The 24,923-nt window shown below is 37.4% G+C and overlaps 1 protein-coding gene across 1 annotated transcript in view; it reads left to right on the plus strand.

The window, feature by feature from the left end:
* CLVS1 (clavesin 1) overlaps positions 1–24,923 on the plus strand; it is a 224,723-nt gene that overhangs the window by 19,066 nt on the left and 180,734 nt on the right. The window contains exon 2 of the mRNA XM_043975118.1: positions 6,853–7,480. Coding sequence (XP_043831053.1) covers positions 7,026–7,480 — 455 coding nt within the window. The 5' untranslated portion in view covers positions 6,853–7,025. The remainder of the gene's footprint in view (positions 1–6,852; positions 7,481–24,923) is intronic.

Consider the following 24,923-nt stretch of genomic DNA (forward strand, 5'->3'; position numbering starts at 1 on the left):
GACATCTTGAACCAGATATCACATAGCCACTTAAAATTTGACATATTCAAAACTCATTATCTTCTCCCCCCCAAATCCTTCTCTATTCCTAAGTTATCTATTACTATTAAGGACACCACTATCTTCCCAGTTACCTAGAATTGAAATCTAGGTGTCATCCTCAACTCCTTATTCTATCTCACCCCTCCATATCCAATCTATTGCCAAGTTCTGTCATTTTTATCTTCATAATATCTCTTATGTATATCCCCTTCTCCCCTAGGACACTACCAACACATTGGAAGCAAGGATTCATTACCTCACACCTAGATTATTGCAATAGCCTTCTAGTTGCTTTTCTCTCCTCTCCAGTCCATCCTCTACTCATTGTCAAATTTATCTTCTTAAAGTACAGGTCTGACTATGTCCCATACTCTTTATTCAAAAAATTCCACTAACTTCTTATCACCTCTGAGGTCAAATGTAAAATTCTTCATTTGACATTCACATTTCTTCATTATCTTGATCCCTCCTACTTTTCCAATCTTCAGACAACTTATTTACCCTCAAATACTTTAAAATCCAATGACACTTGTCTCCTTGGTGTTCTAGAGGCAGCTAGGTGGCACAGGGGATAGAATGCTGAATGTGGAGTCAAGAAGACCTAAATTCTAACCCAGCCTCAGAAACTTATTAGTTGTGTGACATTAGGCAAGCCACTAACTTCTGTCTTGTCAATTTTCTTAACTGTAAAATGGGGATATAATAACACAGGGGTTGTTTGGGGATCTAATGAAATAAGTTTTTCAATTGAAACATATTTTTTTCAGTTAACAAATATTTCTCTTCTCTCCTTCCCCCTCCCCCCATTGAAAAAAAAAAGAAAAGAAAAACCTTTGTAATGATAATATTTTTGAAGTTCTTAGCAAAGGGCCTGGCCATAGTAGGCACTTAATAAATGCTTGTTTCCTCCCTCCCTTCCTTCCTTCCTTCCTTCAACACTCCATCCCCTGATTCTGTTCATTTTCACTGTTTTTCTCCTATACCTGTGATTCTCTTTGCTTCATGAATTCCCTGACTTCCTTCAAGTCTCAGTCAAATTCTTAGCTTCTACAAGAAACCTTTTCCATTCCCTCTCAATGCTAATAGCTTCCTTCTGAGATAATTTATCCTGTAGAAATATTGTTTGTATATAGTTTGCAAGTTGTCTCTTCCATTAAACTGTGATATTTATAAAAGGAGAGACCACATTTTTGTCATCTATATCCATCCATCCATTAATCAATCAATCAATTAATTAATTTGTTCACTCATTTATTTATTTACTTATTTATTCATTAATTCATTTATTTGTTTTGCCACTGCTTAACACAGTGGATATATCATAGGAGGCACTTAATAAATGTAGATGACTGGACTTGGAAGGGCAAATGAGATGGTCATGCCACTGCCATTGATTCTGAAAGTTGGTGGAGACTGAAGTTGCTTCACAGGACTTAGAGAAGCACAAATGTTGTCCTAGTTTTCAAAACAAAACAAAACAAAACAAAATGATAGAGGACAGAATGTTTAAAGAGAAGTGAGTTTGACTTGAAATATAACAAAATTTTAGAACATACTATTCAAAGAATTGTTAGTAAACACTTAGAAAAGGAAATCATGATCACAAAGAGACAGTACAACTTCGTCAATATCAAACCATGCCACACTGTCATTTTTGACAGTTACTACACAGATATAACAGAAGAACATTGCAGATATAGTTTACCTATATTACAGCAAAATATCGAAAAAAAACTTTTTCATGTTATGCTTGTGGAAAAAAAGATGGGTGTTAGGAGACAGTATATTTCTCTGAATTCAGAACTGTTTAAATGACTGAACCAAAACAGCAACCCAGTCATTCAATATCAATTGGGAGAGAGAATTCTAATGGAGTATGCCAGGGATCTGTGCTTAGCCCTGAATTGCTTAATAACTTTTTTAAATAAAAATTTTGAATTCATAAATGGAATGCATATAAAATATTCAGGTAACACAGAGTTAGATGTGTTAGTCACAAAATGGATGACAGAAGAAAGAACTACAAATTTCTAGAAAAGCTAAAACATTGGATCACATACAGGAAGACAAAATTTAAGAGGAATAAATGTAAATTATACACTTTAATTTTTAAAAATAACCTTCATGAAGTACACATTGGGAAAGGTGTGGATAGACTGTAAATTGTCTTTAAAAGATCTGAGGATTTTAGTGAGCAAGAGAAGCAATAGTCACACCATACTCTACTGTTGTCAGATGCATCTGGTATATTGTATTCAATTCTGGATACCACATTTTAGAAAAACATTGATAAAATGGAAAGCATACAGAGAAGGGCAATTAGAATGACCTTGAAAACTAGTTGATCTAACTTGGGATGTTTTGTCTGGAAAAAAGAAAATGTGGAATACAAAAGATAGCTGTTATCATTAATCATTTGAAAGGATATTATATAAAAATCTATAGGAATTAGATTTGATTTAGTTTGGTCCCAAAGGGCAGGACTATATGATGAGTAAAAATTTCAGAAGGTGGATTCTGGCCTGATACATGGGTTTCTTAACAATTAGATCTATCCAAAGGTAGAATGGGCTACCTTGGGAGAAAAGTAAGTTCTTACTCTTCAACCAAAGGCAAGAAAGAAGACGACTTCTTTCATGTGTTGTAAAGAGGATCCTTGGTCAGGTACAGATTTGACTCAATGGTCTCCAACATCTTTTCAAAACCCACAATTCTGGGACCCAAATCTTCAGTCATTTGGGACCTCGTATTGAGAGCTATAAGGAACAGTAGAAATGATCTATTCTGGGGGCAGCTGGTGGCGCAGTGGATAGAGCACTGGCCCTGGATTCAGGAGGACCTGAGTTCAAATCTGGCCTCAGACACTTGACACTTACTAGCTGTGTGACCTTGGGCAAGTCAATTAACCCTCATTGTCCTGTTTAAAGAAAAAAGAAAGGAAATTATCTATTCCACCAGGACTCAAACCCAGTTTACCTGACTCCAGATGAGGCAAAGACAAGAATCAATCCCAAGTTCTCTGAATGCAAATCCAGTGCTATCCAGTTCTCTTTCTAATATATCACATCAAGAGAATTCCTTTCCCACACTCTCCCATTCAAGGTGGTCTTATAAACCTCACATAATTCTGTTCCATCTTTGTACCTCTCCCCTTGTTGCCTGTATGCCTGAAATGCACTTTTTTTTGTGGGGTAATGAGAGTTAAGTCACTTGCCCAGGGTCACATATCTAGTAAGTGTCAAGTGTCTGAGCTGGATTTGAACTCAGGTCCTCCTGAATCCAGGGCTGGTGCTTTATCCACTGAGCCACCTAGTAGGCCGCCTGAAATGCCCCTTTCACCTCACATTTACCTCTTAGAATCACTTGGTTTCATTGACATTCACTTAAGCATGACACTTTTCCTAATACTCCAGAGACTAATGCCTTGCCATCCAAACATTTTCCTTATTTCTCTTTTGTATGTAGTTCAGAGGAAGCTAAGTGGTACAGTAAATACAGTACTGAATCTGGAGCCAACAAGATGAGTTCAAATCCAGTCAGTGGACCTTAATAGATGTATAACCCTGGGTAAATCACACAACCACTGCCTCAGTTTCTCCATCTGTAAAATTGGGGTGATTATAATAATAATAGTAAAACCTTCCAGTGTTATTGTGAGAAAAATATTTGGAAAGCACTTTGTGAAATTTAAAGTGCTATATAAATGTAATCATTATCAATATTATTTTTGTATGCTTATTTATATACAGGCTATCTCCCTTGATAGATTATAACTTCCTATAGGACAGGGACTAGTCCACTTTTTTCTGTGTCTCTAGCACTTAGCAAAGTGGTTGGCACATAGTAGGTACTTAATAAATGTTTAATGATTAAGTTGTTGATATTAGAGTTCATAAACAAAATAAGATAAAAAATGTAGATGTTAATTAGGCTTAGTTCCAAGGTTTTAAAAAGCTGAGATCTTGTAAGGAGCAGGTGTGTTATATTGAAGCCAGTGCCAAGCTGGACTGACAGCAGTTTACCATGCCCATGTGAGAGAGTTCTGCATGCCTGATCAGGAAAGCCCAAGCAGAAAATACACATTAGTAACTCACAATTATTCCCACAGTGAGTAATGGAGTCTAATTAGGAATCTGATTTTCAGTAAATTAGGATTTTACACTAGCTATAACTCCAATTTCTCGCATCTGTCCAGTCTCATGAACTGCTGCATCTGTTGTTAATCTTAACGTCAAAGGCCATATTCTACCCTTGCCATAGCAACATGGAGCAGCTTGAAATCCCAGTAGCTCAAGAGGTCAGGGGATAAAATAGCAATAATGAAACACATTTATATGGTGCATGAAATGGTTACAAAGAACTTTTACGGATATTATCTCACTGGATCTTCATAATGCCATGAGGTATGTGCTGCAAGAACTACTATACCCCTTTTACAGATTGTGAAAATAAGGCTCAGAAAGGTTAGATTGCTTGTTCAAGGCCACATAGCTAATAAGTACTTAAATGCAAGATTTTTTATTCCAAGCCTTTCTACTATCTCAGAATCTAAATTGGATAGAATTTCAGAGGCCATCAAGTCCAACCTGTATCTGAGTAAGAATCCCCTCAATGATGTAAAAAAAGTGGCCAGTTAGCTGTTGTGTAAAGCTTTTTAGTGAGAGGGGGAACCTACTCCAACCCAAGGCAACTCATTCTGTTCTTGGATAGCACTAAATATTTAGCAATTTTTTCATACATCAAGCCCACAGGCTTCTCTTCAACGTACAGCCATCATTCTAATCCAAAGGCAGTGTTCTATGGTATCTTGCTTGGGGGAAAGCTCATGTCTTTATGGCATATATATTGTTTCCAGTTGTGCTTTTGTCTCTGCCTTTCTTCTGACTTTAAGCTGATGACTTTGGCCTCACTTAAATCAATAGAGTTGTAAGTTAAGACATCACCTTTGTGATGCTAAACCCTCCAATCTCTAAATAAAATAAAAATGTATATAACAGTTTTAAAATGAATAGAAATAGACTCATGGAGGTTTGACCATATTTAAATGAGAAGAGACAAAAGTGAATCACGTGGGGGGAATCGTAAAGGTTTAAAAAAGTGATTTTGGACTTCCAGAGGCAGAAAGGTAAAATCCTACTACCAGAAAAGGTATTTAATCACCCAAATAAGATAAGAAATTAACATCATGTCTGAATTATTCCACCTATGAATGGTATCTCAGGTCAAGAGATGGGGTGGGGGGAAATGTCATTCATCTGCACACACTGACACATATTACCACTACATCCTAGTTTATAGCAGCTCTACTCCCACGCTATTCTAAATATCTGAACTTATATATATATATATATATATATATATATTATATATATTAGTTTTTAAGACCCAGATTTAATTCAATAATTAGTTTGCATATGATGCATATATGTATATGTATATAATGAGCTATATACATTCTTCATCATCAAGTCTAAATAAAGGCCTTTTCCCATTATTTTAGCTACAAAATCAAACCCAACTTAGTTAGTTTCATTGTTCTCTAGACCCCCTCAGCCTAACTATAAAATAACATGGAAATAGTGGAGTAGACTTCCTACCTTTAGAAAAATCACAGTTGGCCTCAAACTGAGGAGGAGGAATTTCCTCTCCAGAGGTAGCTTTGGGAGAGTCAGAAAATACAAGTCACAAATAGGCTGGGAATGGAAATTCTTGCTGTAGATGTCGCTAAGCAAGAAAAGCTGTAATTAGGAAACATAATTACATTTCCCAGTTTGTTCACCCTGAATGTTTCTTCTGTTCTTCAGAACTTCCAGGATGTATGCCTGGGAGAGGATAAATGTTAGTTCTTATGTAACTCATGACCTTGTAACTTAAGTTCCGGACTTGTACAGAACAGATTTAATCCTGGGGGATGGGGAGAGGGGAGCCTTCAAAGAATCAAATCATTTTAGTTGAATTTCCCCACCCAGAATTTCCTTTGAGAAATTTTGTAATATAAGCTCATGTCTGGATATCCACAGATGTGCTCTCATGAAAGAACTTGAGTGTAATGTACATTGGGTATAGACAGAATTTGTTTCATTTGTTACTTAAGTGCTACAGGTCCTGTGTCTTTAACCCCATAGTTTGGACTCTCCTGAGGAAAAGTGGACCTGGGGCTGTTTGTGAAGAAAGTTATCTACTAATTAATGAGAGAACCACCTTCCCATAAGACTTTAATGAATCCTAAATAATAGAGCAAAGATTCAACCCCAAGTCCTCTGATCCCAAATTAAGTGTCCCACTAGACTCAATTGTCTTTGTATTGTAAAGTTTTATATTACTGTTGCTTTTTGAGAAACATAATTCTGGGAGGTATTTCTGTTTGGTAAAAATGAAGCTGGTGAGAAATAATATATTATAAGATCCCAGTCATTTCTCCTACCATATCTTTGGATTAAGAACAGTCCCACATATGGAGAATTAGGTTTTTTTTCCTCTCTTATTGTTTCTTAGTCCAATTAATAAAAGAACAATCTAATGCTAATCTGATCTTACATCTCTATTGCTAACTGTTCCATGTAATTATAAATTCATCAAATATACTTCAAATACTTGCATATTATAGATTCAAGATGTCAATGACAAAATTATGCTAAATACTCTCATTTTAATATAATTTGGCACTTATTCTTTGAATACTTAATCAGAAACACAGTATAATGGAACAAGTTTTCAGAAATGAGCTTAGAAATTCACTCATGCAGACTTTTTTGGTATCTTCTCTGTAGTGTGATTTATGTCATAAATTTTTGTGGATTTGTTTTGTAGAGAAAGATGCCATAAATTCTGCTTCCCTTTTGGATGGAGACCACCATACATGACCTGAATGTCCTACTGCTTTCCAGGAATAAGAAAAAGACCCTCTAGTTGTCTTTCTCTGCAGCAGCTTGGCAGTAAAACAGCTCTTGAATGGGTCAAGGTGCCAGAAAATTATCACTTGAATGGGATCAATCCCTTACTTTTTAAAATATCAGAAATTGAGCATTGGGAAAGGAGATTTCGTAAGGATGACCCATTTACAAGCCGGACTCAGTCCAGAGACTATAGAAAAAGCTCGCCTAGAACTGAACGAAAATCCAGATATATTGCATCAGGATATTCAGCAAGTCCGGGACATGATCATCACCAGACCTGACATTGGATTTTTACGTACAGATGATGCCTTCATCTTGAGATTTCTCCGAGCCAGGAAATTTCACCAAACAGATGCCTTTCGACTACTGGCTCAGTACTTCCAGTACCGCCAGCTAAATCTGGACATGTTCAAAAACTTCAAGGCTGATGACCCAGGAATCAAGCGGGCTCTGATTGATGGATTCCCCGGGGTACTGGAAAAGAGAGATCACTATGGCAGGAAGATCCTTTTGCTCTTTGCAGCCAATTGGGATCAGAGTAGGTAAATGTAGATAGTGTCTTTATTTTTTTATTTTTAAAAATATATATGCACAAAGTTATCCCCATTTGGGATATTTCATCCTCAGATAATGAGCATTCCATGAACTATTTTCATATGTGTAGCCAAAGTATGTCTTGAAATGTAATCCTCCATTGTCCAAAGGGCTTGATTGTCATTAATATCCCTTCTCTAATTTATTGCAGCATTCTAAACAAAGTGGGACATTTATTTTTATGAAATTTAATTGTCCTTTTGGAAGTAAGGGATACAGTGGTTCTCTTCTCTGAAAAAAAAAAGTCTCAGTAAGTCACTTAAAATCAATTATCTACAAACAAAACAATTGTCCTCAATGCTTTCCTTTCTCTCTGATGCTTTTGGTGTTCCATCTCCAAATATCTGTTTCCTGTGGTTTTAGCTTTCATACAGTACTATCTTTGGAAATTTGTAAAGGGCTTTGTAAAAGGACTGCATTAGACTCAATAAAACAGGCCAGGCAAGTTTTCTTACTACCCAGCTATTAGTCAGTTTTGAGAGAAGGTAATTTCTGGTACTTAATGTCACCCATCATGAAAACCAAGAGAAAATGTGTACTTGGCTTTCAGGCACAATTTTAACCCAAGAAAACATTTGATTGGCAGAAAACCTTATTTGTCCCAATGTTGGTCAATGTTAGGTTATATATTGTTCTTTCCAATCTTTCTATTCTATAAAGTAGTAATAACAGGAAATTATCCAAACAGTACTAAGGAGCTTTTGATATCCCAGTACCTGGAGATATTTCCTTAAGAACCTATAACATAGAAAACTAAAGTTGAATTGGCAGAATTTGCCATTCTTTCTGTTGTTAAAGGTGTAAGTATGGAATTTCATATTCAGGATTATGGAAAGCAAGGAAATGTGGAAACTTATGAAAGACTTATCATACAGACTCCATTCAAGCTTATTCTATAAAAATGTCCCAGAATTTCTATCATTTGATACAGATGACGAATTTAATATCATTAAGTGGTGATATAATAAGCTCAGAGGCTGGTATACATCTAGTTGTAATTGGCTCTATATTTAATTTCTAGTATTGAATGTTTTGAAAGCTAATTAATGGGTATAAGAATGAATGAATTTCAGGGGAAATAATAAAAATGGCCATAAAAAGTCTGAGACTCACAACTAAAAAGAAGTCTTTTCCATACTTTGCCCACTAGGCTCTTGTAATTTCCATTTTCTAGACTAGGAATCTATGCCAACATAAAGCAAGTTCTTCCAAATTGAAATGTACTATTTGGGCCTCAAGCTTCTTTCCCCTTCCTCTAAGAGAGTGAAACACAGAGGCTGCTTCATGGGGAGAGGGGGTGGGGAAGCAGAAGGGGGAGGGAGAGACAGAGAAAGACAGAGAGACAGAATATACTCACAGAGAGAGATAGTCAGACAGAGATAGAGACTAAGACAGAGAGAGGAAACAGAGACACACAGAGAGAGGTAGAGAAAGGGAAGGAGGGAGGAAAGAAGGAAGAGAAGGAGGGAAGAAGAGAAAGAGCCTAGAGGGGGGCAGCTAAGGTGGCACAGTGGAGAAAGTACTGGCCCTGGATTCAAGAGGACCTGAGTTCAAATCTGGCCTCAGACACGTAATACTTCCTTGCTGTGTGACCCTGGGCAAGTCACTTAACCCCAATTGTCTCACAAAAAAAAAAGAAAAAAGAAAGAAAGGAAGAAAGAAAGGAAGGAAGGAAGAGCATAGAAGGAATCTAACTCATTGAAAATCCATCAGTGCTTAAGTCAGATATGGAGCACTTTTCTGAGAGCTCTAAAAACAAGAGGTGCTAATAAAGATGAAATAAAGAATACAATCTCGTTCCCTATGTTATTATTTCCACTTGTACATATCTTTTTGTTCTCTTCTAAAACCCCTTGTTTATTGCTAAAAGACAGGGACTCAGTGAGATTCCAAAGGCCCCAAAAAGCTAGCACAGGCCTGCCCAGTGAGGAGTTCATTTCATTCTCACTGGGATTAAGACCGAAATGATGGGAAAGCACTATGTGCAAGGTTTATTGAGTATTAAAATGCTTATTAATATGTATTAAACTATGGAAATCTTATTCATGTAGAGGTAGATGTCTCAAAGGGAAAGGGTAGGCAGATGAGTGATGGGCTTACATAGCCTCCCAGCGAGGGTCCCCTGCTTCTTTGACTTGCTCTGTAGATTTGTGAATATTGCAATAGTTTGGAAATTGTATAAACAAATAGCAGCCTTTGCATTATGACTGAAAAGGAAACTAGTCTTCACAAAATGGATATCTTCCCATCTACTTGTTCTTTGCACTGGTCATGTAAGAATTACAAAGTCAGACTTATAGTTTCAACAAAATGATTTCAGTTTAGCTAATGACTTTCATATAGTTACTCAAAAAAATGAAACTGGCGATTTTGGAACTGGCAGAGAGTTTGTATTTCCATCGATAGGATGCTTCATGAGTCCTTTATCCTGGTCATGTGAAGCCACAAGTGAGAAAACATTTTGACAATGATAAGACTTTACTATTAGTCCTTTTTGTCTTTGTAACATCCTTGTGAAAATGCATTGGTTTACTGTTCATTTATAAGCTCATCTTTAGAACTTATATAATTATCTTATTGAAATACCATCTGTTTGTTATTGCTTTGTGACCAGGGCCCAAGATCTTTTGACTGAAGTAGGGACTCTCAACAACAAATAAGGAATCATGGATCTATTATTTCTGACATTGTCAGTAATTGACCATGGGAGGATCAAACTATATACAGCATTTTAGAAAGATTTATGCTCATTCAGAAGTATAGTTTCCAGAGGAAACATTCTTTCCAATATCCCCCAAATTACCTAGAAAATGGAAAAAATTCAGGCTAGACCACAGGTGATCTGGAAAATATACCATTAGTCTCTGGGTTAGCCCTATCCTGGCTAGGAGACAATGATAAAGGGGCAGCTAGGTGGCACAGTGGATAGAGCACTGTCCATGGAGTCAGGAGGACCTCAGTTCAAATCCAGCTTCAGACACTTGACACTCACTAGCTGTGTGACCCTGGACAAGTGACAACCCCAATTGCCTCACACACAAAAAGGGACACTGGTAAATCAACTAGTCTTAGTTTCTGTCCTTCTAAACCACAATATAATTGGGTAACTAGATAAAGAACAAAAATGTTCGTTGAGGTACCCAGATGCAAGAAAGTGCAGAAAATAAAGTATCAATATGTTCTACGTGTCTCATAGCCACATATTATGTCTTTGTCCCTTGGTGTTGGAAGTGGATCTTTTGAGAAATGGTAGTCACAATATATAGCTTTCAACTTTTCACTGGCCAGGCCTCTGTGACAGTATTGTGAACAATTCTATACTCCTCTTTGAAAAGGGATGTGGAGAAATTGGAGGAGGACCAGAGAAAAGCAATGGAAATAATGAACAGGTTGGAAAATAAGATCTTTAAATAAAATAGGGTCTTTAAAAGAAAGAAAAAGAGAGTAAGGGTAATTTAGTAAGGAAAAAAAGTTAGTGAGCAACTTAATTACTACCTTCGAGTATGTAAAGAGTTATTAAAGAAGGAAACTGATCTAGTGTTCTCTCTCTCTCCAAAGAAGTTAGAACTGGAAGAAACTGATTTAAATTGATATTCAAACTCAATTGATATGACATTTTGAGGCCAATCAAGAACCAAAGTATGAATCCTCAGTAATGCCAGTTTCTAGAAATAATAGCCCCATACTGTCATCAGAATCACAGAATTTTAGGGCTGGAAGGGACCTTAGTGGCAATATGCTCCAACCCACGCCTCCCCCAAATCTGGCTGAAATGTGCCTGACAAGTGGTCATCTAGCCTTTGCTTAGAGACCTCAAGTGAAAGGAAACTCGCTACCTCCCCAAGAAGCTCATTCCACTTATGGAAAGTTCTAATTATTAGGACGAATTTGTTGACAAGTGTCAATTTGTCTCTTTATAGTTTCTACCCCAAATTCTGTTCCAAATTCTGCTTTCTGGGGCCAAACAGAACCAGTACCATGGAAGGAAGTAGAAGTAGGAAAAGCCCTGAATGGGCTTCACCACAAACCAGCTATGAAAATATTAAACAAGTCTCTTAACCTTTCCTCACTTATAAAATGAGGAGGCTGGATTAGATAAACTCTGAGGTCCTTTCTAGTTCTAAATGGAATTGATTCAATACAAGGACCTTAAAGATTTCACACATTTTAATTTTTTCATCTAGCATTTTAAACAGTTGTGGCTCTGAATTACCTCTATGTAGCCAATAAGAATATTCTATAACAGTCTTTTTATTTTCCCTGGCAATATTTTCCACTAGCAGTGATTTACTAACATCAAAGGCACACCTAAATATGAATTGTCAATTTTCAGAACCTGGAGAATAGCAAAAACAATTTTAATTACCTAATCACAATTTCATGTCATTTGTTCTATTCTATCCATTATGTTACTTTAGTAAAATAATAGGTAGCAGTGCAGCAAAACATTAGAATAGGAAATAAAATATGCCAACATGGTACAATATGACAAATTTTTGCTAACATTTTAGCTACATATTTTTTTAATTTCAAAGAAAAGAAACACTATACACTTTAAGACTAGGTGGGCTCTAGCTCCCTCTCAGCTCTAAAATGTGATCATTTCAATCCTATCCCACAAGTGTGTAAATACAACAAAATGGTCAACATGTGGACTGACTCAAACATTAAAGAAATAAGTTTCTCTCCACTAGAGACCTTCAAGTAGACTGTGGATCATCATTTGCCAGTTAATAGATAAAGGAGATTCTGGGTCAAGTAGACTGGACTCAGTGGCATCTGAAGACTATTCCAATTCTGAGACCTAGTGATCAGCCTAAAGACAATTGTATAGATAGAGTAGCCACTAATTGTGGTAGTTTAAGGTCAATTCTAATCCAGGTCTTCTTCAATCTGTCTCTGGTGAGATTGATCTGCTCCTGCAGAGTCAGAGTTCCTTAGGAAGTGGGTCAGTTTCATCCGTCTAAGTGGGTGGTTAGGGTCTTTTAGGTAGTCCTCATCAACTAGTATCCCTAGGAGGCCTAGATAAGTCAATGGACTCATTTTAGGAATAATGCTTTTAAATAAATAAAATAAAATACCTATGACTGCAAAGGAAACCAAATATATTGAAACACAGTTACTGAAATATGCTTTAAAATAGGTTCCTAGACCGCAGGCTAAGAAATATCGTTCAAATATATCCTCTATACAACAGAGGCATTCTGATCTCATCAAAGCCTATCTAAGTCTTTCCCAAACCTTTCTTGGACCTGACCCAAACAACTGCAGTGATTGATCTGGGGGCCTTGGAAACTCCAGAATGTTCTCCTGTCCAAGTTATAGAACTGTGGAATTTATGCATCTCCATTCTGTGTTGCTTGTATCATTGTGAGGTGAATATCAATTCCTCGTTGTGTTTTTTGTTTGTTTGTTTTGTTTTGTTTTGGCAGGGCAATGGGGGTTAAGTGACTTGCCCAGGGTCACACAACTAGTAAGTGTCAAGTGTCTGAGGCTGGATTTGAACCCAAGTCCTCCTGAATCCTGGGCCAGTGCTTTATCCACTGCTTCACCTAGCTGCCCCCCCCCATTGCATTTTTAATGGGATTCAGACTACCCGGAAGAGAGCATCATGAAAAAAAAAATTTTAAAAAGAGAGAGAGAGCATCAGGAATCAAGATGCTCCCTGGAGGATGGCTCAGGCAAATCTGTGGGTTTATCCAGACTTTCTCTAAAAGAGAGAGGAAAGGGAAGGAGAAAGAGTGTCAGATCATTTCAGTGGGAGGAATAAGAAAGCAGGATGGTTAATCAATAGCCAGAACCCTGTCAGGAAAGTCTGCTAAAAATGTAGTGAGATAATTTCAACCTCCCTTTGGGCAAAATGAGAAAAATGACATCTCACCTTATTTGCCGGTGGCCCTCAAAATGAAATGGAAAGATGGACATTTAAATAAGGGATTCAAGTTCATTTTAGTCAAAATTCTACATAACTTCAAATTATAGTAATCATTGTAAATTACTGCTATCATTGTAAACATTGTCACATTAATTTTTTAACGAAAAATAGAAAGCAAACTTAAGTCACATGAGTATTTTTTACTCCTATGGAATAAGTGAATTATCCACCCACCAAGGAGGGAATACTTGTGAAGCCTTCAAATGGCTCTGGTCACACTGTGTTATATGGTAATTGGTTGATAGGTTAGAGATAGCTCTGCTCTCAAATTCCCATCCCAGCTAGTGATCTGTATCTCCCTCTGCAAAGATACCATTATAATAGTATCAATAATACTGAAGGATACTTTGGTGACGGGAAATGGGAGGAAAAGATTTCTTCTGATTAAAACTTTGTGGTAGAGATCTGCCTCAGTAGCATATGACTTTCCTATGTTTGCTAAGCTTTAGTTTGCTAAGATTTAGAGGATTGTTTGTTTTTGTATTTTCTTGGCTTTTAGAAGAGCATAGACAATCAGCTTTATTGACCACAAATGAACCTGGGCCTCATTTTAAATTTTGCTTTCTTCCATACAAGACTCCATGATGTAAAAGGGGACAAAATTCTGATGGATCAATGTAGGGTGATGGGGAGAAAGCTATTGGGCTTTGTTTAGGTAGGAAGTAGGTGTGGGGACAGAGGAACCCCGCCCCAAAGGAATGGTTACACATATTAGGGTTGTGGGGAGAGGCCCAGAGAACTATTTCTTACTAATCTCTATTCTCCTAAAAAACACACAGTTGGTACCACACAGGGAGTCAGTCATCAGGCTTTGTTTGTTACAAAGTTTGTTCAATAGAGAATGGCTGAGAATTGTTTTTTATACTATTGAGGCATTAAGTGTTCACAGATTGGTCCTGAGACAGGTATCAATAATCCACCTTGTACTGGTCTCTTATACTACTAGAACCTTTCTCTCTAAGGTTACCTTCCATCACTTCTGCATGTACTTAATTTGTACCTACTTGTTTATATGTTATATCCCCTATTAAAATGTGAGTTCCAGGGGCAGGTAGGTGGCAGAGTGGATAAATCATCAGCCCTGGATTCAGGAGGACTTAAGTTCAAATCTGGTCTCAGACACTTGACACTTAACTAGTTTTGTGACCCTGGACAAGTCACTTAACCCTCCTTGCTCTGCAAAAAAAGGAAAAGAAAAAAGATAATGTGAGTTCCATGAGGGTACAGATTATTTTTGCTTTTCTTTTTACTTCTAGTACTTAATATAATATCTGGCACAGAGTAAGGGCTTGATCAATGATTTTTGACTGATCTATGTTGACCATCTTGGGGCCTTAGAAAATGGTATGGACCCATAGGTCCAATTCCACTACACCAAATATTACTATATACAAAATCTATTGCTAGCCAAAGATTACCAAGCCACGCTTAGTCATTGTCTTGATAGTTTCTAGAAATATTTGATTAATAAAATCATATGGCAGCATCAGAATTTGTTTAGTTGCTTAGTAATAATATTTAATTAAATGAGTATGATCATTGGTTGGGCGGAGATTTCAAGACCATAACCTGCTGGGACATAGAATCATAGAATCACAGAGTTGCAAAGGGATGTTAAAGGTTATCTAGTCCAGTGTTATTTTCCACCCTTCTTTCTTCATTTTAAACACAATGGCATTATTTTGATACTCTCACCCTCATTCATTCATACACCACTTATTAAGTTTTTGCTATGTGCCAGGCCCCGTACTAGACTCTCGGATTACAAAGACAAAAAGAAAATAGCCCTGCCCTCAAGAAGCTTACCTTCCATTTGGGGAAAGATAATATGTACACAGGAAAATTTAAAATATTTTCAAAGTAAACATAAAGTAATTTCGCAAGAGAAAGTCTTTAGTAGCTGAGTATCAAGAAAGATCTCATAGAGGAGGTAGCTCTTGGGCTGAGCTTTGAAGGAAGTTAGGGGTTCTAAGAGGTGAAATTAAGAAGAGAGTGTTTTTCAGACATGGGGACAACCTGTGCAAAGATAAAGAGGTGGGGGGGGTGGAATACTGTATAAAAAATAACATCATTCTTTACTTTCTACTTAGTCTGAAATTCCAAAAGAGTAATTTCCTATCAACACTTTCCTGGAAGGTGTTTTTAAACATATAAAATAAAATGTAAAGAAAACAGTGATACTGATATGCAATTATCAAAATATTTGGAAAATAAAAAGAAAAGTTTAGGGAGCCCAGGTTGAAAACCCTACCCTAGGAAGATTTTCTAAATAACTTTGAGTTCTATTACATATTTATTCATAACAGGCAATTATGTATTGATGAAGGGACCAATTTAAAATGATTTTAAATGTGCCTGTCTCACTGCAGGCCAGACTTGCTGGATGGAAGTGATCCTTTCCACATTGGTCACCCTAAAAATTTGATGTATTTTTCCTCCCAAATTCCCTAGTCAAAAACTCTTTGCCACTTTACTTTGTGCTCTCTCCACTGTCAACAACCTCTTCAAGTTGAGCTTAGACCCTTTAAACCTTTAAAAGCTTCCCTGCGGCAAGCTAACACCCTTTAAATTTGAATAGCAAGAGAAAGCTGTGAAGGTCTTAGGAGACTCAGGAGATCCTGAAAGATGTCAGTGGTGAGTTTCAGTCTCACTGCTATCTTTTTGGCTATAGCTTCGGAAGAAGTCGCATGTCATAATATCTACAAACATCATGGAAAAGGCAGAGGAGAAGGCATGCCTTTGTTTATCACATCAATTTTCATGCCAGCTACTTCCCATAAATCCACATTTATAATCCCTAAAGGTTTACATACAGAGCATTCATTATCTTAGAGATAAGAACAACTTCTCTGATTAGCAGAGAGTGATGGCATCAAGAATAACTTTCTCTCAAGACAAAAGTCCTAAATGTAGTAGTGAAGGCTAGACCAGGCTCTCAATTACTTGGCTTTAAATTCGCCCGGGTTTTGCTGTCATCTGAGAACAGGATTTGTGTCTAGTTAGGAAGCCAGTGACTGTAAAACATGTACAAATAGAACAGTCCTTCTTAATGATGCAATTGACTGTAAGTCACGTTCAACTTAGGCCTATAATGGGCATAGCTTGCTTAGTGAATAACGAACACATGGCATGTCTGGAGGCCTTTTTACTGTGAAGATTTTAAAGCGCTTCTGGGATACTCATTCTGTCAGCAATGAGGGGGGTAAGCTTTGTATTTGACCCATTTTAATCAGGGACCAATCGCCTTAGAGAAGCAAATCACAGATCCAACAAATGGCCCAATTCCAACCTGAACTCCAGTCCCATGCCCTTCTGTTCTGTAACCACTCAACAGCTTTCCTTGCCTTTAAATATGTTTTGGAGATAATCTCCCTTGTTCAATGATATATGGAACTTTAAACAGCTGCTGAGAGTGATGAAATGCCACCACTTGGCCAAGGCTGTAAATCAAGCTCAGAAACCATTTATTTGAGTATACTTGAAAGTGGTAGAAGTTATTGCTATGATTCCACCAACAGCAACATCAGACAGGAAAAATAAAAAGCCAGTAAATTCTGTTGTGGAGGTTTTAAAGTGATGTGTTGTTTCTTTCCCATACTTTCTCCTTCAGCTTGCCACATTACTCCTTCCCTCATCATCACACATTTGTCCCCCACCACACACACCTCCCAATATTTTTCTCCAATCCAATTGTGCCTTCTGCCTCCCAAGTCTCCTAGTTTCCTATTCCATGATTGTCTCTCTTAAGGGAAGCACTTATCACTCTTATTGGAATTGTAGTTCAAATATTCTGTTTGGGTAGGTATAGCCTACTCTGTGGATGCATAATATGTGTTGTAATTTAATGCTCAGCAATCTACAATGCTTCTTATTTGAACCAGATTAAAACTCATCATCCAATCATTAAAGGCCCTCCATATTTGATTCCATGCTACTTACCCACCTGTAATGCTCAGTCTGCCAGGTATTCTAATTGTAACTTCCATTCCCTACCTATTTTTTCCTTTAGCTTTTTGAACACAATAGGTACTTAATATTTACTTTAGTCTTTGTTCATATTATCATTTCCTTTCCTTCATAGCAGACCCTAGAGATAATTTAGTCCTTCTCTGAGCAATTTACAGATCAGAAAACTGAAGCTCAGAAAGGTGCATGATTTGCTCAAGTCAGTGGCAAAGCCAGGATTAGAATTTAGATTTCCCTTTTCTTTCAGGACCAATGAATTTTTCACAACACAATACTGCTTCCCAGAATGTCCTCTTTCTTCTCTGCTTTTTCAAACCGTATCCCATTTTTCAAAGCTCAGCTCATTCCCTACCAGGAATCCTTTTTCAAATATACTAGCTCACCCTAATATCTCTTTTCTGTGAACTCTGTAAGACTTACACATTTTATTTTATTTATTTTTAATTTATTTTATTTTCAATTCATGGAACAAAACAAGAATTTCCATAACATAGTACAATAAAAAGATGATTGCACACAAAACTGCAAATCTACATATATAGCTTGTTAATCCCTCCAAACATACAACAAAGTTGTCATGTAAATTTTTTCCTTTTTTCCTTCCTCCCTCCCCTCAGAGATAGCCACCATTAGACACAAATAGACATATGTGTGTGTATGTACACGCAATTTATATACCTATTTGTGTGTAGTGTGTGTGTATACATACACATGTGTAAAACTACTCTTTCTTTGTGGTGGCAAAGAATTGGAAATTGCAGAAATCACCATCAATTGGGGAGTGGCTAAACAAGTTATGGTGTATGGTTGTGATGGAATGCTACTGTGCTATAAGAAATGATTAGCTCAGTGACCTTAGAAAGGCATGAGAAAACTTATATGAAATCATGAAGAGCTAAGTGAGCAGAACCAGGAAAAACATTGTGTACACTAATAGTAATATGATTTTAAGAATGACTTGAAGTGACTAAGTCTTTTTTTAATACTAAACTTTTTTATTTATAGTTTTGGGTTCCAATTTTTTATCCCTTTTTCCCACCCTCCCCTTCCCCCTTCCTGAGGCAGCAAACAATCAGATGTGGATTATACATGTATGATTATGCAAAACATTACCATATCTGTCATTTTGTACAAGAAAACTTGATTAAAAGAAAAAATGAAAGAAAGTGAAAAATAGCATGTTTGAGTCTATTCCATCAATATTAGTTCTTTCTTTGGAGGTGGATAGTATGTTTAATCAATAGTCCTTTGGGATTATCTTAGACCATTGTGTTGTTGAGAATAGTCAAGTCATTCACAGTTCTTGATCAAATCGATATTGTTGTCTCTGTGCACAATGTTCTCTTTGTTCTGCTCACTTCACTATATATCATTTCATACATGTCTTCCCAGGCCTTTCTGAAGTCATTCTGCTTGTCATTTCTTATAACACAATAATATTCCATCACCATCATATACCACAGTTTGTTTAGCCATTCCCCAGTTGATGAGCATTCCTTTGATTTCCAATTCTTAGCCACCACAAAAAGAGCTGCTCTAAATATTTTTGTACAAATAGGTCTTTTTCTCTTTTAGGGGATGTCTTTGGAATATAAAACTAGAAGTGGCAGTGCTGGTTCAGATGAAGTCATTTTGACTTCAATAAATACAGAAATTAAAAATAAAGGAAAAGGGGCAGCTAGGTGGTGCAGTGGATAAAGTACCAGCTCTGGATTCAGGCAGACCTGAGTTCAAATTTGACCTCAGACACTTGACACTTACTAGCTGTGTGACCCTGGGCAAGTCACTTAACCCTCATTGCCCCACCCCACCCCCAAATCAATTAAAAATAAAGAACGGGGGCAACTAGGTGGTCCAGTGGATAAAGCACTGGTCCTGGATTCAGGAGAACCTGAGTTCAAATCTGGCCTCAGACCCTTGAGACTTACTAGATGTGTGACCCTGGGCAATTCACTTAACCCACATTGCCCTGCAAAATAAAATAAAATAAAAAGGACATAAGAAAAAGAAGCTAACTGCATCCAGAGAAAGAACTGATAAATAGAAGTATACTCCATAATTCAGTTTTCTCTTATTCTCTGTTTTATGTAGTTAGCCTTGTAAAGTAATAAATTGAAGTAGGGTAGATGCCATGTCTTAATCCCACATGGTAAGTACTATTGTAATAGACCAGCCGTCAGCATCTGGGAGAGGTACTAGCTCATTCAGATTTACCCCAAATACTGACTTCTCCATATGTCCACCATAGACAATAACAGGAACCAAAGCCAATGGTATTTAATGTTCAGCTTTTAGAAACCAGTTGGATTTTTCTGGACCACAGCATCATTCAGTGTTTAATCAATTCTTGTTGAGAAAAGTAGATTTTGATGTGATATGAAGAACTTCTTAAAAGAGCTGTCTGTTCCTCTTCACTGGAGGTATTAATGGAGAAACTGGTTAGATGCTTCTCTGGGATATTTCCTATTTAGATACCAGTTGGACTAGATGATCCCTGGGTACTTTCTATGTCAGAGGTTCTATGAGGCTATGACTCAATGAGGGTGCTGTGGGGGAAGATGGTGAGATTTACTATGAAAGACCTTTACTTTCCTTTGTTCATTGTTGCTAAAATGTCTGTAATCCCTCACAAAATCAAAGTTTTATCCCAGGATGTCCATGCTTGCCTCTCTGGTTTCTGAATTGTACTTTATACCGGTAGCCTATCAGGTGTGTATAGCTTCAAGGATGAGTGATAATTTTCCCTGTGATCACTGATGACTAATTAGTCTACTGTGTGAGTAGAGAGACTGAATATTGTATAAATCAAATGTAGAACATTTCAGATTGACATTTAATCGGTGGAATTGCTAAAAAAACTTCATGTGTCATTTACTTAACTTTTGAGGGGCATGAAGTGTTCTCAGTGTTTTGATTTTCCTTATAGCTATAAGTACCAGGAGTTGTTATTGTTGTTGTTCTTATTTTTTTAACTCTGTTGGATAGAAATCTTGCTAAAATATATTAGCTGAGACAGAGTAGTATCACAATGTAAAAAGCTCTGGTCTCAGGTTCAGAAATATCAGGGCTCAAATTCTGTTTCAACAGTTATTTACTGCCTGTGTGACCCTGGAGAAATTACATAACCTCTCTGTGCCTTGGTTTGTTTCTTTGTTTCTTTGTTTCTTTGTTTGTTTCTTCATTTCTTCCTTCCTTCCTTCCTTCCTTCCTTCCTTCCTTCCTTCCTTCCTTCCTTCCTTCCTTCCTTCCTTCCTTCCTTCCTTCCTTCCTTTCTTTCTTTCTTTCTTTCTTTCTTTCTTTCTTTCTTTGTAAAATGAGAGGGTTGGACTTCTAAGGTTCTTGCCAACTCTAAATCTCTGATCTGATGATCAATTTATCAAAATATATCTAACACAGTTTTCTTCTTTCTTGAATATATTCTAAACATTTTGTGATGATACATTCATTGTTGTGGAGATAATGGGAATAGGGTGGGTAAGGACTATTTGTTGCTTCACTAAATGGTCCCAAGCCAATGGTTTTCAAGATTTTGTTCTTGTTTTTTTATTTTATTTTTTTGGTGAAGCAATTGGGGTTAAGTGACTTGTCCAGGGTCATACAGCTAGTAAATATCAAGTGTCTGAGGTCGGATTTGAACTCAGGTCCTCCTGAATCCAAGGCCAGTGCTCTATCCACTGCACCACCTAGCTGTCCCTTTTAATATTTTGTGTTCATTTTTTAAAAGGGGCCTGATTTATTGTCACTGTTGCAAATGTAAAAAAAATTAGAAAATAACCCCAAACTCAACTCCCACCATCCCCTCAATAGTCCCCCAACACAAATAATCCTCTCCCTACCCCCATCCCTCAAAACCAGAAACAAATATCAACTGGTCCGCATGTTTCCATTAACAGTGCACCTAAAGACACAGCTTAGAGAAAATTAAACAGGATTCAAATGGCATACACACTGTCCACTCATCCCTAAGGCACTGACTGCCCCATCACTGATAAAAGAGTCCTTATACAAAGTGGCCTGGTTTTGGCTGTTACTTTAGAGATCTTCCTCTGCCTTCTTTTTGGATTTTTCCTCTTGGATCACAAGAGGATTTGTAGCTTCTCTTTGTAAGTAGTTAAAAAAGTCAGTAACTTCACAGCTACCTTCATATTTCCATGGACTCTGCTTATTATTGGCTGGAGAGAAGTAGATGGTAGGGAAGCCTCTGACTTCATATGGAGAAGGCACATCATTGACTGTAGCATCCATCTTTGCTATGACAATATTGGGATCTTTGCTGAGTTTTTCTCCCAGCTCTTTGTACTTGGATTCCAGGTTTTTGTAGTGACCACACCAGGATGCATAAAATTCTATCAGAACATCTTTATCAGTATTCACAATTTCATCAAGGTTCTCAGCTACCACTACCTTCACAGGTCCATCATTATTCTCTGGGATAGGTTCAGACTTTAAGGATCTCCTCAGGTTGCCATCAAAGTAATTCTGCAGGAATCGCTCAAGGGCCTTCCGATCTCAGGAGAACTCTTCTTGCATAACATATTTCTCTCCTTTTGCAGTATTGATAGCAACAACTGAAACTTCTCCAAAGGTTCTTTCCAAGCCAAATTCAGACAGTTCATGGCCAAAAGTTTTGTGACTAGCAACAGCAAAATTGAGTTTCTGTTCAGCTTCCAGAAATTTCTGTGCCACCATCATTACCCTGTTTCTCCAGTAGTTGGATCCTTTAGCATTCATCTCATAGTCTCCATCATAGTAAGCCACAAGTAGATCCTTACCTGGAGTAAGTTTTTGTTGTCTTCTGTCATGTGAGGGCAAACACCAAAAACATTCTCCTGGATACATTTTTTTAAATTTTGCCACTGGTGATCTTTTCCTCCGTGTATTGTACAGTGTTTCCCTCAAATTTGTTAGCCAGATGCAGGGGCCGGAACAAAGTGATACCCTTTCTATCAGGATCATACTTCTTCACCAGAGCATCAACATTGGTGTGTGCAAAGCAGAAGTTTTCTCTCAAGTTTGTAGCTGCTTTTAGGAACTCTGAATGAGAATCACTGACTAAGTCTTTGAAGAAACCCAACACAGAAGCAGTTTTGTCACTAATGAACTTTTCAAAATCTTCTGTATTCATGAGAGGAACTGATGCAGGTCCTGCCTGCTTCTTCAAATGACTCACAATTCCATCAGTTGTCCGAGGGGCATCGTAGGCACACAGCTAGTAAGTGGCAAGTGTGTGAGGCCGAATTTGAACTCAGGTACTCCTGAATCCAGGGCCGGTGCTTTATCCACTGCGCTACCTAGCTGCCCCCTTGTGCTCATTTTTAAACTTTTTATAAGGTTACCAGCTACCAAACTACCACTTCTTCCTATTATTGGTAAGTCGGCCTCTATAAGTCTTCCCTGGCTTGTTAGAATTGCATCTAAAATAAGAATCAATATGAGTCAAATGTAAATTCTACTTTCTCTAAATAATTCAAATAGACTTTAAGTCTTGGACATCATGATGATTCTAACTCATCTGACAGCTCAAAACTACAACTCCTACTAAGATGAGAGAAGTCACTCAGAACTTTGGCACATCATTTATAATTGCCCATGTGCAAATTAGCAGGGCCAAGTGAATATTGAGATTTTTAAAAAATTCTTAAATTGTTAGAAATGGAAGGGAGCTGAGATCATGTAGTACAACTCATTATAAAATTTTAAAGTTGTTAAAGTTTCCATCCTCAGTCTTCTGTTCCCTCTGTGGCATCTCTACCCTTTTCAATTGTCTAAGGCTTGCCTTCTTTCTAATCGCCTTTCCTCCATAAAGTAACAACGGATCAGCTTTGCACTTTGACCCAAACATACCAAAGTACCATTTTCCAAGTTATTTGCTTTTGAGTCTTTTTATCTCTACTTGTAGACTTTAATTCAAAGTTATCTGAAATATTCTATTTCTTATATCCTGCTGAATTGAAGGCAATAGCAATGTGTGCTGAAATTTGTGTAGGGAGTTAGGGAGAAGGGGCCCAGGGACCTTCTCTGACTTCTGGAAATCATACCATAGTAAGGCTGAGTTTAAAAGTAAACACACTATTTTATTTAAAGTCACTTAATGTTGCCTTAGCCCATTCCCTTCCTTCTCCCTTAGTCCAAACCTATACTTTCTCAGGGCAGCTAGGTGGTGCAGTGGATAGAATACCAAATGTGGAGTTTAAACCTGGCTCAGATACTTAGTAGCTATATGACCCTGGGCAAGTCACTTAACTCTGTCTCAGTTTCCTCATCTGTAAAATGTGTGGGAGAAAGGAAAGGCAAACTATTCCCAAATGGGATTACACAGAGTCAGGCATAACTCAACAACAACAAAATTCTCTCCTCCAATCCTTCTTTCCCAAGATTCTCAGATACATTGAATTCAAAACTAGTCTCTTTTTTTTGGTTGTTTTTGTTTTGGTGGGGCAATGAGGGTTGAGTGACTTGCCCAGGATCACACAGCTAGTAAGTGCCAAGTCTCTGAGGTCGGATTTGAACTCAGGTCCTCCTGAATCCAGGGCCAGTGCTTTTTTTCCACTGCACCACCTAGCTGCCCCTAAAACCAGTCTTAATATGTCATCTCCAATCCTCTTTGTCAGTGTCCCTGGGTCTGGTTCTCCCCTCTTCATCATGCACAGAATGATGAATCAATTTTTTTCCCCTTGACCCCATACCAGAGCCATCAAAGATACTTGTATAGTGTTTTCAAATTTGCAAAGCACTTTCCCTCCATTTGAGTCTCATGATCCAGAGTAAGTATTGCTTTAACAACCCTCTAGGTCCAAGAGTCAGAGAGCAGGAAGCAAGGAGTTTTTGCTCATTGATGCTTTAGGTGTACTGGGATAGGAAGTTAGGGAAGACAGAGGAGAAGCCCACTATGTATATGTGTACAAAACATAGGAAATTCAGCCCTGTGACAGGGGTGTGGGTGGATCAGGGGCCAGGGAACCCCAGATGTTGGGGAATGAGACCCAGGACCTTTGTCTTTGAACATGGGGGAATGTCAGTGTGTGTTCATGTATTTAGTAATAATGATGATTAAAGTGTACTTGGTAACAAGGAAACTTGTCCACATTGACAGTGATTATAGATGTTCAAACACTAAAAAGTGAGAGGAGAAAACTAAGAATTTGGTTCGACTGTGTAAAAGTATTACTAATTACAGTACAGTCATTTATATGAATCACATACTATTTACGCCTGATTACCATGTGGCACAATAATGATTATTTCTATCACTGGCTGTGTGTCAGCTTGACTTCCTTTTAAATTTTGATTACAAAAGCAAACCTGAGATACAGATATGCCTTGTCTTTATAATTTGCTGCTCATGAAGCATGAACATCAGGTCATGCTACAAATTAATTTGCTTGCAACTTTTTTCCCTCAACTTTTTCACATTTTTATTTAAAGTTTTGAGTTCTAAATTCCTCCCTCTCTACTCCCCCTTTCCCTGAGACAGTAAGCAATCAGATATA

The sequence above is a fragment of the Dromiciops gliroides genome, chromosome 1 (genome assembly GCF_019393635.1).
Source record: "Dromiciops gliroides isolate mDroGli1 chromosome 1, mDroGli1.pri, whole genome shotgun sequence".
In the NCBI taxonomy this organism is placed as follows: Eukaryota; Metazoa; Chordata; class Mammalia; order Microbiotheria; family Microbiotheriidae; genus Dromiciops; species Dromiciops gliroides.